The sequence below is a fragment of the Benincasa hispida genome, chromosome 3 (genome assembly GCF_009727055.1).
Source record: "Benincasa hispida cultivar B227 chromosome 3, ASM972705v1, whole genome shotgun sequence".
In the NCBI taxonomy this organism is placed as follows: Eukaryota; Viridiplantae; Streptophyta; class Magnoliopsida; order Cucurbitales; family Cucurbitaceae; genus Benincasa; species Benincasa hispida.
The window spans coordinates 24,904,146-24,919,411 of NC_052351.1; the positions used below are offsets into that span (position 1 = coordinate 24,904,146).

The following is a 15,266-nucleotide window of genomic DNA, read 5'->3' on the forward strand; positions in this document are numbered from 1 at the left end:
GGTTAATAGAAGTCCATCAGTGTCTATCAGTGTTTTATTTTTCTATATCTATAAATAGTTTGACATTTTTTCTATCTCTGAAAATTTCTCAATTTAATATTAAATATTAAATTAATAAAGCACCTAATTCAAACATGAATCATATTCATGTAACTAATATTTAAATCATCATTTAAATATATTTAACTCTCCAAATACGTTTAACTTCATAAATTTAAACATTAATTATTTCGAATATAATTATCTAAACCCTAAAATTGAATTTGAATATTTCAAATCCAAACCCTAAAAATTGAATTTGAACGTTTCAAATTCACTCAATATCTTAATCCAAAGTTTAATTTTTTTACAAGCTAGTAGAGAAACCTTATGGATCTACAGATCATGAGTCCAACAATTTTAGATTAATTGGTTAAACTTTTTAAACTGAATTAATCAATATTTGTTAACTACCGAGACATACCACTATAGCTTAGTAGTTGCACTCTCTTAACTGTAGATATATTTCTTTCCACTTGATTTAACCCCAGTAAGTCAACCCTTCACAGGTTGTTTGTAATAACGGTTAGGTCAAATGTTGTTTTACCCCCGAAATTATATCTTGCTCCTTATCCCATTGATTCTCTAATGAACAATTAGTTTTTCATCCAATCAGTAAATCGAGTCCCTCTCGGGCCAATGAAAGGATGGGACCCCTTGTTCAAGAACTGGAATCAATACTTAAGAGAATAACCCTCTACTATCCCTAAATCGGGTATGTGTGAATTCCATCTTGCACCCTATGTCTCCAGTTATCTACCTAGTCTTATCCCTGAAATGAGAGGCTTATTGAGCCAGCGCTATTAAGCCAACCCTCACATATTCCAATTTGAGGATAATCCTAAATAAACAGGAGTTTAGTTAGCTCAGGATGAAGGTCGAGTTACCTAGGTCATCGATTTGAAATAATCAATCTTCAACAATAAACAACGTTATAAAGTAAGATTGACTTATTTCTTCGTCCCAATCTTACACAAACTCTTGCATAAGACGCCCCCATTCGCATGTCTCTGCATGAACGATTCAGGATCACATCGTTTGTACTAGATACAAAGTGGGTCGCATCCAATAGTGTTACCAGAATAAGGTACCAAACCTTATTGATATACTATAGACCATTTTGGCTATTTACTCAAACTTTATCAATCTTTATATCTCCACATAAATTCCAAGTATCCATGTAATAGCCATGGATCTTAGTTTATTAGATTTAGTATTTACTTGTGCAATTTACATACTCAACAACAATTTTATTGAATAAATGTCAATAACATCTTTATTGCTAATAGAATAAGTTTAATATTACAAACAGCGATTTTTAGGACATACAACCCAATAAACTTCCACTTGAACTATAACTCCAGTGGATTATATATACAAATATATACAATGTTGAGTAATGAGAGAATAAAAATAATAAACTAGGGTATCCATATACCCTGTATTTCTCCCGCTTACCCTAGTTCTATCTATCTCATAGTCTTATTCTCCCTAGTTGACACTCGAACACTTTAGCTGGGAAGACCTTTGTAAATGGATCAGCCAAGTTGTCTTTTGAGGCTATCTACATGATGATCACGTCTCCTATATGTACGATCTCCCTGATGATAAATACAGGGTGATTGGCAGATGCATATTTGGAACTACTTCAAAATAAGTTAGGAATTTTCTGAGCCATACTACTTCTTTAGCTGCCTCACATGCAGCTACATACTCAGCTTCCATAGTAGAGTCAGCAATACAACTTTGCTTTATACTCCTCCATACAGGGTAAATACCGACCCCGAAGTTGATATTCTAGAATCTATATCGGTCTGAAAGTCAGAATCAGTGTATCAAGTAAGGATCAAATTCTTAACACCATACACAAGAATATAGTCCCTTTTTTCTCATAAGATACTTGAGGATGTCTTTAACGGTAGTCCAATGATCATATCCAGGATTGTACTGATATCTGCTGACGATTCCAACTGCATAGCATATGTCAGGACGTATACACAACATGACATACATTAAACTCCCAACTGCTAATGCATATGGAATTTGTTTCATAACCTCGACCTTTTGAGATATTTTAGGACATTGTTCTTTAGACAAATGAATTCTATGCCTGAAAGGTAACATACCTTTCTTGAAATTTTACATTTTATATGTAGACAACATCTTATCTATATAAGATGCCTGAGATAATGCAAATGTTTTGTTCTTATAGCTTCGAACTATTTGGATCCCAAGAACATACTGTGCTTCTCCCAAATCCTTCATTTGGAATTGCGTGGCTAGCCATCTCTTAATGTCAACTAGATAATCTACTTTCCAATGAGTAGAATATCATCAACATACAGAACCAAAAAAGTTATAGTTTTGTTGACAATCTTTTTGTAAACACAAGCTTCTTTAACATTCTATTCAAACTCATAAGATTTGATCGCAGTGTCAAATCTTATATTCCAGGACCGAGACGGTTGTTTTAACTCATAACTGGATCTATTAAGCTTGCAAACCTTTTGCCCTTGACCCTGTTCAATAAACCCCTCTGGTTGAGAAGTATAGATACTCTTTTTAAGATAGCCATCTAGAAAAACTGTCTTAACATCCATTTGCTAGATTTCATAATCATAGAAGGCAGCAGTGGACAAGAGTATTCTAATATATTTAATCATGGCAATCGGAGAGAATGTTTATTCATAGTTTACCCCCTCTCTTTGGTTAAACCCTTTTGCCACGTATCTAGCTTTGTAGGTCTGTACCTTACCAGCTTGATCTCATTTTCTCTAGTAGACCCATTTGCAACCAATAGGTTTTACTCCTTCTGATTGATCTATAAGATCCCAAACTAAATTGAAGTACATTAACTCCATTTTAAGGTCCATAGCTTTCATCCACTAGTCTTTATTCACATCTTCCATTGCTTGTTTGAAAGTCAATGGATCCTCTAACCATCATCTGGTTTGACGACTTGAGTTTCTGTTAAACTTGTTGGAAACAACAGAGCCCTCGGAACAATGAACTATAAACTGTCAAGGCACGGCGGTCAAGCGAAGAACAAAACCTGCAAAATAGAAACTCCTTATAGGCTGAGTCGCGGAGCTCGCTCTCTTTAAGATGTCTAGCGGCTCTGCCTAAGTGTGCAAGCAGGTTTGAAAATTGTCACGTCGTCCCCAGGATAAAACAACCAAATGAAATCGATCGGAACGTATACCTTTTATAAACTCATTGCTTGGAAAGCTAAGATGGGGAAGGAGAGAAAATTGAAGTGAAAATTTAGAAAAATGAATTCTGTTTTTTATGAACTGCTGAAGGTCTCGCCTTTTTAACATCGAAACGAACCGTTTTCAAAATAATCAACAGACCATTTTAAAAATTAATCAACGGATCGTTTTAAAATTAATCAATGAACCATTTTAAAAAAATCAATAGACCGTTTTAAATATAATCAATGGACCCTTTTAAATATAAATTTGCACCGAACAAAATCCATGTAACAGTCAGGTTGTTGTACAACCCTCCCACTACGTCGAGGCATTCTCAATTCTTAAGAAGGATGTGATATACTAGTTTCATCAACAACTCTTCTTGAAGGACCTACTTGATTAACAACTTTTGTTGACCTATCTATAGTTTCTCTAGACATCTCATTTAATACTAGTTTACTTCAAGGTTAATGATTTTTATTGTTGTCCTCATCTAGGAATTGCATCTGTTGATACGAACATTTTATCTTCCTTATGATCATAAAAGTAACCACCTTTTGTCTCTTTAGAATAGCCTACAAATAGACACACTTTTGAACGACGTTCCAATTTCTTTAGGTTCTACACCAACACATGTGTTGTGCATCCCCCAATTCTGAACTGACATAAACTTCCTTTACGTCCTCTCCATAACTCGTAAGGTGTCTTTGAAATACTTTTTGAGGGAACCATATTGAAAATATACACTACAATATCTACTGCATAACCCCAAAAAGAACTAGGCAACTAAGCAAACTCATCATCGAACGAACCATGTCCAATAGGGTTCTATTTCTCCTCTCTGCTACACCATTTTGTTGAGGTGTACCAGGTGTTGTGAGTTGAGATTGAATTTCATGTTCTATCAAATAGTCTTGGAATTTTAAGTCCATATAATCACACCTCAATTTGATCGAAATGTTTTAATCTTTTGCCTAATTGGTTCTCAACCTCGTCCTTATGTTCCTTGAATTTTTCAAGTGTTTCGGACTTATGATGCATTAGGTAAATATGTTTATATCTTAAATAATCATCTATAAAGCTGATGAGATATTCATACCCTCATCGTGCTTTAACATTCACCAAACCGCAAAGGTCTAAATGTACTAGCTTCAACTCTAAGACCTTTTCCTGCAAAAGATTTTTTGGTAATCTTACCTCAAGACAAGATTCACATGGAGATATAGAGTTATCTTCTAACTGATTTAGAAGTCCTCTCATAACCAATCTCCCAATCCTATTGAGATTAATGTGTCCTAATCTTAAGTGCCAAAGATAGGCATTTGGAGAAATCCTTCGTTTCTTATTTTGAGTTTCAGCTATTTTAAGTATCTCTATGTTCAATACTACTTTTACCCCAGTTATTTTTAACACACATAAGTTATTTTCCAACTATGCAGAACATATATTAATACCTTTCGAAATAATGAACACTTCATTATTTTAAAAATACATATTATAATTTTTTCTAGCAAATATGGGATAGATATTAAATTCCTTTTCATAGAAGGAATATAATAAACATTTTCAAGTAAAATGTATCTATCTCCAACAAACAACTTTATATCTCCCACTGCTTTAGCTTAAACAACATCCTTGATCCCTACCTTAAAAGTTGTTTCACCTTCTGTAAGTTATCTACATGCTCCATTCATCATACATGGGCTACCTTTTTTCAATGCTCTACATGGTCCATGTATCATGTGTTTAACAACTATCTTGTGAAGAAGTGGGTTTGTTTCCTTATCAAGAATTTCAGTAGAAACATAGGCATCGAATTGATCAGCATTTGTTATTTTATTCCTAGGTTTAAAAATAATTAAAATATAAGCATGCAGGAGTCCCCTTTTTTGGAACTCAATCACATATATGCATATGCTCCAACCTTTCCAAAAACTTCTTTTATAAATAGTTGATTTTGAGATATTGTAATTTTTCTCAAAAAATTCGTGATGACAAATCAGGCCTATCATGAGGTTGTTGTCCTTCTAACAGTTCATCTTTAATTTTCTTCCATTAAAAATTGCATGTCATAGTAATAAAAGGATATGGCTTTCCAAATCGTTGTACTAAGGTCATTCCATCCAAATATCTGTGTCGCATATCTCTTGGGCCTCCAACAAAAGAAATAGGAAGTATAATTTGCTTCCCTACTTTATATGCATTTGTTTCTCCTGAGTTAACAACGTCGGCTAATCCTTGGTATAACTCTGATCTTATTTGAGACTGTTGTGTTAAAAAAAAAGTCCAGCCTAGTTGTTTAAAGTTTTATGTACATATCAACAACTAATTGTTGAAACAAACGTCCTGCTAAAAGAAAAACCGATGTCAAAGGTTCTCTAATATGAAACTTGAAACAATAATATTCTCTGCATGAAATTCTTCCAATTTGTTTCCTTGATAAACCTGTAAATATAGGAATTCAAATAATGTTAACATATTTAAAAAGAGAATGTCGTGGAATATAAATGAAACTATGTTAGATAGGTTACCTTGACGTTTTCTTACAAGGACTTCTTCCGAAGTCTGAAACTATAATTTTTCGAAGTTTGACAATCTATAATGATGTCCTCCTATTTTCAATTGGTTGTCCAAATCTTTTTATTTATTGATACCATCCAGAGTCTCCTTTCGAAAATAACAATGGATACCGTAGAGAGTCATAGCAACTAAAATAATGTTTATTTCTATGACGATTTGTTGAATGGGCATGGAGAACAATGTCTCTTTCAAAAGCTAAAGAAGTTTCATTTTCTTCAATCCATATAGCTGCTACTTGATTAACCGTAGGTGTGTTATAAATGTGTTGATCAACTTTAACATTACATGCAATTTGTATATGAATATTTTGTAAATTGTTAAACTCTTTCAACGACCAAAATAGTTGTAAGGATTGCATTCGAGTATGTTTATCAACTTGTGTATTATACAATCACTGATGTCTCCATCTTGTAAAACCCTGATTCCATTTTGAATTTCAATGTCGGTGTCAAAGAAGTATAATTCAAAATATTTTGGTCTATCTTATGGCAATAATGCTGGAAGATCATGATATACTTGTCCTTGGGCTCTAAATGTATGAACACCATGTCTTGACGATGCTAAATTTTTGTCCAAATTAACACCAAATGAAGTGAAAGAAAAAAAGGTTATTGTATGCCCAAATATTCTTTCTAAACTTGAATCCATCATCATCTACATTGAGATATAGTTGAAGTAATTCATCTGGAATTATAACTGGTGAAAGTCAAATTTGTCAATTGTAACAGCAAAACAGTGGTGTTTCGTATTCAAACCTTTTTGCTTTATAATATATACATGGTGGCATTTTTTTCAATTCATGAATGGTTGTGTTTTGATAGTTTGTAGCAGAATCTATTCCAAATAAGAAACATGATATTTAAATTTGTGTTAAAAAATAAAAAACTTAAAACAATAAAGAAAAAACTTTTTTTTTTTTTAAAAAAAACATACCTATTGTTGTTGTTTTTGCATGACGGCTTGTGTTACGTGTGAAAGAACTCAAATTATAGAGGACCTTTGAACGGAAGTAGATCGTTCAAATCCCATTGTGGATGAACTCATGTGTTTACAGTCATACAGAACAGATTATGCATTAAATCACAAATTACAGCATGCATCAAAATAAAAACAAAGGATTAAAAGACTGTACCTTTGAAGAACCCTTCTTCAAGTATAATCTCTTGATCGTTCACCAATGTGTCGAACAACACGAACACAACGAACAACTCGATCTCCCTCGAACAACAACGAGCAGCAACTCAGTCGTGTGAGATTTTGAAATCAAATTTCATTTTATCCCAAAATTGCCATAAAATCGTATAACTACCCATTAAGGGTGGTTATGGAGAAAAAGAAATTAATTATCATATAATTAATAAATTATAAGTAAATATGATAACTAACATATCATATTATATTATAACCTATAGTTTTAATATTGTATCATACCATAGTTATTTTTCTATTTTATGGCATTTAATATAAATCATATTTATATTGAATTTAATAACTATGAATCTAATTCATAGAAAATATATTTGAATCCTATTCAAATATTAGTTCCTCCATTCAAACAATATGTATCAAATACATTATATCAATTATATCATATATAATTGAATTAATTAAATTATATCATATATAGTCAAATTCCCTCTTATTAATTTGAATATTTCAAATTAACCCAAAACCTTATTCTCAACTTGAATCCATTGACCTATCAAGGAGACCTTATGGACCTCATGGATCTCATAGTCATAATAGAGGTAATGGATAGGAGGATGTGGATAGATTTCAACATGGCAACAGGCGAGAAAGTCTCCTCATAGTCGACTCTCTCTACTTGGGTATAACCCTTTGCCACCAGTCTAACCTTGAAGGTTTGCACCTTCCCATCAGCACCCAGTTTCCTTTTATAGATCCATTTACAACTTATAGATTTAAACCCATCAGGTTGATTTATAAGATCCCAAACTAAATTGAAGTACATAGATTCCATTTCGAGATCCATGGCTTTGACCCATTTATCTTTGTCAACATCCTCCATTGCCTTCTTATAAGACAATGGATTCTCAACCTCGCCATCAGCTACCATAACTAGGATTTCAGTTAAACTCATATAGCGAATAGGTGGGTTCGCAACCCTCCCACTACATCGAGGTTCCCTCAACACTTGAGGTAGATTTGACCTACTAGATGAATCTACATCAAGAACTTTAGTTGAGGTAGTATTCTCTTCAACAACTCTTATTGAAGATTCAATAGCTTCTTTGGAAAGCTCATTCAATACAATTTTGCTTCTAGGTCTATTCATCCTTATATGATCCTCCTCAAGAAAAACAGCATTTATCGATACAAACACTTTGTTTTCTTTAGGATCATAAAAACAATCCCCATGTGTACCTTGGGAGTAGCCTACAAATAGGCATAACCTTGAATATGGTTCCAGTTTCTTAGGATTAGCATCAAGCACATGTGTTGGGCAAGCCCAGATGCAGAAATGATGTAAATTAGCTTTACGACCATTCTACAACTCCAAAGGTGTTCTGGCAATACTCTTGAAGGGAATGTAGTTTAGGATATCAGCTGCAGTCTCTACTGCAAAACCCCAAAACGAGTTAGATAAGGAAGCGTAACTCATCATTGACCGAACCATGTTCAACAGGGTTCGATTTCTCCTCTCTGATACACTATTCTGCTGAGGTGTACCAAGTACTGAAAGTTGGGAAACTATTCCATGCTCTATCATATAGTTATGGAACTCAGAATCCAAGAACTCTTCACCTCGATCAGATCGAAGCATTTTAATAGTTTTATTTAATGCATTTTAAACTTCAGCCTTGAACTCTTTAAACATTTCAAAGGACTCAGACTTATGTTGCATTAAATAAACGTACCCATATCTTGAATAATCATCAATAAAAGTGATGAAGTATTCATAGTCTTCTCTGACCCCCAAATTCATCGGACCACAAAGGTCTGAATGTACTAATGCTAGAGGCTCTTTGGCCCTATAACCTTTTCCAGTAAAAGATCTTTTAGTCATTTTGCCTTCAAGGCATGACTTGCACACAGGTAAAGAATTTTCTTCTAACTCGCTTAGAAGTCAATTCTTCACCAACCTCTCGATCCTATTGAGATTAATGTGCCCTAAACGTAGGTGCCAAAGTTAGGCATTTTCTTTAGGAGAAATTTTAAGTAATTTGTTTTGAGTTACGACAGTTTTAAACATCTCTATGTTATGGAGGTAATTTTTTGCTAACAGCTTAGCACCAACAAATTATTTTTCAGTTGAGCCGAATATATATCAACACCATTTTTCAAAATAAACACTTTATTTACAGAAAAATTTAGTGTATAATTACATTCGAGCAAAGACTTTACAGAAATTAAGTTTCTCTTTAACTTGGGAATTATATACACATCATTAAAAATGATAAACCTATTCTTTAAAGTCAACCGGAGACCTCCCACTGCCACACCTAAGACGATGTGTCTGGTTCCAACTCGCATCGTATCTCACTAGTACCAAGCTGCCATCAGGAACTAATTCCTTGAAATAAAGAACAAACATGGTTAGTGGCTCTAGAGTCAATAATCAAGACATAATCATCATTCTCCACTAAACAGGTTTCCAAAATCAGTAAATCATATTTACCTTGTTTGGCCTTCTTCTTCTCAACCAGATAACGTGGGCAGTTCCACTTTAAGTGCCCGTCTTGGTTGCAGTGGAAACACTTTCCTTTGTCAACCCGTATTGGTTGCCTACCCCGTGGAGCAGCAGATTGTGGGTTAGCAGGCACCTTCCCCTTACGACCCTTCTTCTTCTTCTTCCACTTGCTGGTGCCGAAAGAAGAAGGTGCAGACTTAGTTCTTGAGGTCGAACCTTTATGGAACTTTTTGGAATATGAAGCAACATTTGCATTACCAACTTTCTTTTCCTTGCTTTTCAGCAAAGATTGGAAAGTCTGCAACTCATTTAGTAGAGTTGTAAGATTGTAATCAACCTTGTTTAGAACAGCATTACTTATGAAATGAAGGAAGCTTTCTAGTAACGACTCCAGAATGATGATACTAGCCTGGTTGGCCTTATCGATGCTGGATTCGTTCGTCTCCGCCATGTTGAAGTGGACCATCATATTGAGAACATGTTCCCCAACCGATGTTCCCTCCTTCATCCATCAGTTGAAGATGTACTTCAAAGCGTCGTGCCTAAGCTGTGCAGACGGTTGTCCGAACATTCCCCTGAATGACACTATGATCTCGCGTGCGATGATCATGGGCTCATGCTTCTTGGCAAAAACGTCGTTAAGATTGGCCAAGATGTATGCTCGGACCTTTTCGTTCACTCGTGTCCAGTGCTCGTACGCATCTCGAACGTTTCGAGCAGTGTTGGGAGGTGGAATAGAAGGACACTCCTCGATAAGGACAAACCGTAAGTCATCGATGACAAGTATCGTGTTTATCGTATTTTTCCAACTAGCGTAATTTTCGTCAGTCAACTTATCAGCGGTAAGAAGTGAAAAAGTAGCGGTAGCCATAATTTAAATTTCTGAAAAATTGAACAAACTAATAAGTCTACTTGCATTAAACCATTTTTAACTCTAATTAAGTTTTAGCAAAAGAATTCTATTGTACCTTAAGTGACATCTAGTTGCAATGATGCTCTAGTGAGGCAGGAAAAAAGTCACCATAGGGTGATCAAGTGCTCGTTCACTAGAATGAGACAATCTTAACCATGAGACAGAAACAACTCCTTGTAATTGAATCTAACAGTCACTATTGTTTTAACATCCTTAACAACTTTGTGTAAGTGTAACCCCTCATTTTAGGCCTTTGAGTCCCGCCCTAATGAGCCAACTGTAGGGAAAAGCCAATTAGGACAAGAGACTAAAGCAACTCTATCCATTTCTACAGATCAGATAAAGAGTTGTACAAAACAACCATCCTTTAGGGGGACACTCCCAGGGTGCCACGAGGCGATGCATTAAAACTTTATCCAACCTAATGAGAGAGACCGAGTCATATGTTATCATACGTCCCACTCCCACTAACTATGAACATTCTCTCCATGCACCTTGGTATTGACCTACCCAAATGTCATTCGTAGGGAAACACTCCCAGGGTGCCTCGAGGCCGAGGATAGATCTCACCGTGTGAACTTTTTATGGAGAAACGTGTAGATGTAAAGTGAAGTATCATATACCCCAATTACCTCCCACTGAATGTTCTACCTAGGGATTCATTAACTTAGAAAATTCGGCTATTGATTTTAACTAAGTGGTTTGTTTAATTTGCCAAAAAACAACACTTGCTTTTGTTGATTAAACAAGTTTGATTCAAGTCTTATTAACACTTTAACAAACTTTCATCAAATTTGCATGCATGTAACAAATCTATTTAATTCACCTTTTCATGTAGGTTCTTAGGTAGGGGTGCAACGTTTCCATCGACTTAAGTACCCCATCCGAGCCAAAACCAGCCTTAGCCAAAAGGTCCCTTATAGATACATTTGTTACATACCTAATCTTTTATTAGTCAACTTAATCCTATTAAACCGAATTAAAAGATTAAATTTAGGTTTCTAATCTTATTAGAAACGTGATCTTAGGTCTATCTCGATCAAATTTTAAAACTCTTTTAGAACATGATTAAATCCTAAAGTGTGCATGAAACTCTTTATTATTGATTTTAATTTTAATTTCATTAATTATTACTTTTATAAAAAATGAAACAATTGAAACCATCCACATTACTAGGCTAGACATTCACAAGGTATTTATAACTTTTATAAATAAACCTAAGTGTCATGCTTTATGCAATGTTCATTCAATACTAATATATAACTTTTATATGACAAGTAATGAACTAAGCATACATTCCACACTAATATATAACCTTATATTATAACACTTATAATATAAATGATGCATGAATAAAATGTATAACCTATGGTGGGTTTTAAAACTATATAGCATACATTATGACATATAATCTAGACATACATCACATGCACATTTAATAACCCCTATGACCTGGCTAGGTCATCCTCCCTTGCCTTGAATGCTTTTTAGAAGTGAAAGTTATCCCCACAAACCACACGGATTCTTTTAGCATGCTTTGTCCTCACACACATGGCACACTTAACTTTGGAGTTCCTATGATTGAGCCACCGAAAAGGAAAGTGCACCTTGTTAGTATAGGTAGTAACTTTCAATTCTTTTAAGTCTTTCTTAACCATACTTTTCATGTCCTTAGGATCCCTCTTATTCGAATATGATACCGGTTCATTCATGTACCCCTCCTGAACTCGGGTCGTTACATGCCCACCAGCTTCCGCTTGGTTTGTTCCCAGACCATATCTTACTGGGAGAGGTTCCGCTCTGATACCAACTGTAACAACCTGACCTTTCGATTACTTTGACAAAGGTTGTTACAACTAAATACACATTTAAAATCCAAATATTTTATTTAAAAAACTTCATTAAAACAATAAGGATTGTTTTTTCAAAATAAATCGAAAATAAATAAATAACAAATAAATAAAACTTTTATTCGGGGTCCCATAAAAATAATATTCATAAAGAAAATATTAAAAACGTTAAAATTTGCTGTCTCACATTAAATTCTAGTTTCAAATCATTCAAATGACAAAAACATAGACTGTGCGGAAGCGATTTCTCTTGTCCCCATATGGCTCTGTCATGGGTTCTATTTGTCACTCGCCAACCTATTCCTGTCATTCCCTGAAAAACATAAAGGAATAAAGAATGAGTATAACTATACCCGTAAGTGATCCCATTACCGGGATCAGGCTGTGCATTCACATGCAGTGAATGCTTGTGGTTAGTGGAACTTTCATAGTGAAGTTGTTCCTGAATGGCTAACTAAGAGGATAACCTGACTCACCTTAACTTGCATGTCTAGTGGCCTGAAGCACACCGTCTAACATGAAAAAAAAAACATAAACTGTCACACCCCCACCCAAGTCTTAACCCAAGACTTAAGAAAGAGTATGAAGAAATCCCAACCTAATTCTAAGACAACGTTTATACAAAATTGATTAAAGACTACAGTTGATATATCAAGTTTTACATAAATCTTAAAAATTCCACTACTGTTGTTCTTCTATTGGATCCAAGTCATGTCCTGTAAGATTACCAAGTTCTTGGTTGTGGGTATCTGACTTTTCCCTGAACGCACCGCTCAGCTACCTTGGGGGGGGGGTTGATATAAGAAAACATTTGGAAAACATGAGCTAATAAGCCCAGTAAGTGGTATTTTCTTTATAAACATAACATTGGCTATCGAAAATAAACTTTTAGGGAAAACAACATGCAATCAACGATACATTAATACCATTTCATATTCCTTTCCTCGGCCCAATACGCTGAATCGTTTCCTTTTGATAGTCAACTACTATCAACCCAACAACCCAACAACAATTTTATGGAAACTTTCCCTATACCCCATTTTCCTGCCAATGTGCACATCGCCCATTTCTTTCCCGCTAGTTATGCTTAGGTAACTTGGCCATTTTTTTTCCCGCTGGTCGTCACCGACTATCATTTCCCACCGATCGAAGCCGACCTTATTTTTCCGCCGACCGAAGCCGACCATATTTCCCCGCCAAGTAATCTTTTCAAGCATACTAACAATATCCCGAGTATAATTCTAGTTTCCATCACAATATAACATGCAATATCACGGCAATCACAACAGAAATCATGCATCCCTAGTCATGCACATTTGACATTACCCTCTACGTAAAAGGCTCATATATACATATACATACATAAATCAAAACAACACATAGTAACCATTCACCGTCAGCAAATCCTCCTAATGCAACTTACTTGTAAATATCTTCCTGCCATTTTCATTATTTCCCTGAAAATTCCCAATTAATATTATTTCATAAATATATTTTAAAACCCTTAAAAAAATACTACTAGCTTACCCTCTCAAACAGAATATGAATTTGTGCAGCACCTTCTTCGAATTCCTTGCCTCTACCACCAACGATAACTTTCCCACTAAATGTTCACTCCCTACTTAGGATTTTTACTACTAAAATTGTTTGGAATGAGTTTAACCTTCATGCCGAGGCTTCCTATTTATAGCCAGCCTCTTTCCTCACGATAACTCACCATACAAATGGCTCTTCTTTAGGCTGCCCACGCTAACTCTAGCTAGCCGAGCTTTGAGTTGTCTAATTCTGAGTTTGCCAACCAAAATTATATTAATTTGCATGTATCTCAACCGTACACCACCTACTTAAGTTGATAAAAATCTTCCTGCATGTAATCTTCTTTTGCCACTTCATCTACTTAATTTCTGATTTATTTATCCAAATTACTAATGAACGCATCAAATTCTCTTCAAATGCGTCCATCTGTCCCAATCTCGCTGGTTTCGCTCTCGTGGCTCTCGCTCTCTCCAACTTTCTCGCTAGTTTTCCTCTCGTGGCTCTCGCTCTCTCCAAATTTCTCGCTAGTTTTCCTCTCGTGGCTCTCGCTCTCTCCCACTTTCTCGCTCTCTTTCATTCTCTCGCTCTCTCCATTCTCGCTCTTTCCCATTCTCTCGCTCTCTCCCATTCTCTCCCATTCTCTCGCTCAAACTGCTCTCTCCAATCTTTCTCTCTCCCATTTTCTCCTTAACACTGCTCTCTCCAATCTCGCTTGGCATCACGCGTAGGACAGTGGTTTGGTCCAATGCCTCATTCACCGCATGCAACACATGGATAATACTTACAGCTTCCATTTCCAGTTTAACACGTGCACAGATGATTAACCCTTAACCTCAAGGCCATCCAATGAGAAATTTCAAAAGAAAGCTCCTTAATTTTTCCAAAATCTCTCAAATTCTCCTTTTTTTTTCCTCTTCCTCTCGATTTTCCTATTAACTCACCAATTTCCAGTCAAAATTAGTTGTAACGTCCTTTACGAAAATGTTAATAAACCTCTTAACTTACAACCTCAAAATTTCAATTTCAAATTCGATTTCTACAGCTCGGAAACTTCAAAACAATCGACCCTACTTAAACTGTCCAAAATTCAGTCTTTAACTCGACCTTTCCTTGAAATTTTCTTTGATTTTTAGCTGGCTTTTCCCTTAAACCATCACATTATTTCGTACTTGTCGGTTCCTCATGCCTTCCATATTAGGGTTAGGGTATTACATAAACGTGTACCTGTCGGTTCACGCATGTCTAATGGCCTGAAGGCACACCGTCAATCATGGGAAAAGAAACATAAACGTGTACCTATCGGTTCGCGCATGTCTAGCGGCTTGAAGGCACACCGTCAAACATGGAAAAGTAACACAAACATGAACCTGTCGATTCACACATGTCTATCGACCTAAAAGCACGCCGTCAAACATGAAAAGTAACATGAACGTGAACTTGTTGATTCATGTATGTTTAGCGACTCGAAAGCACACCGTCAAACATGAAAAAGTAACATGAAC

At 35.4% G+C, this 15,266-nt stretch overlaps 1 protein-coding gene across 1 annotated transcript; it reads right to left on the reverse strand.

Moving 5' to 3' along the window:
• Positions 1-9,976: 9,976 nt before the first annotated feature.
• On the reverse strand, positions 9,977-10,336 carry LOC120073504. Its single transcript, XM_039026346.1, has one exon. The coding sequence runs from the start codon at positions 10,334-10,336 to the stop codon at positions 9,977-9,979; it is 360 nt and encodes a 119-aa protein (XP_038882274.1).
• Positions 10,337-15,266: the final 4,930 nt, after the last annotated feature.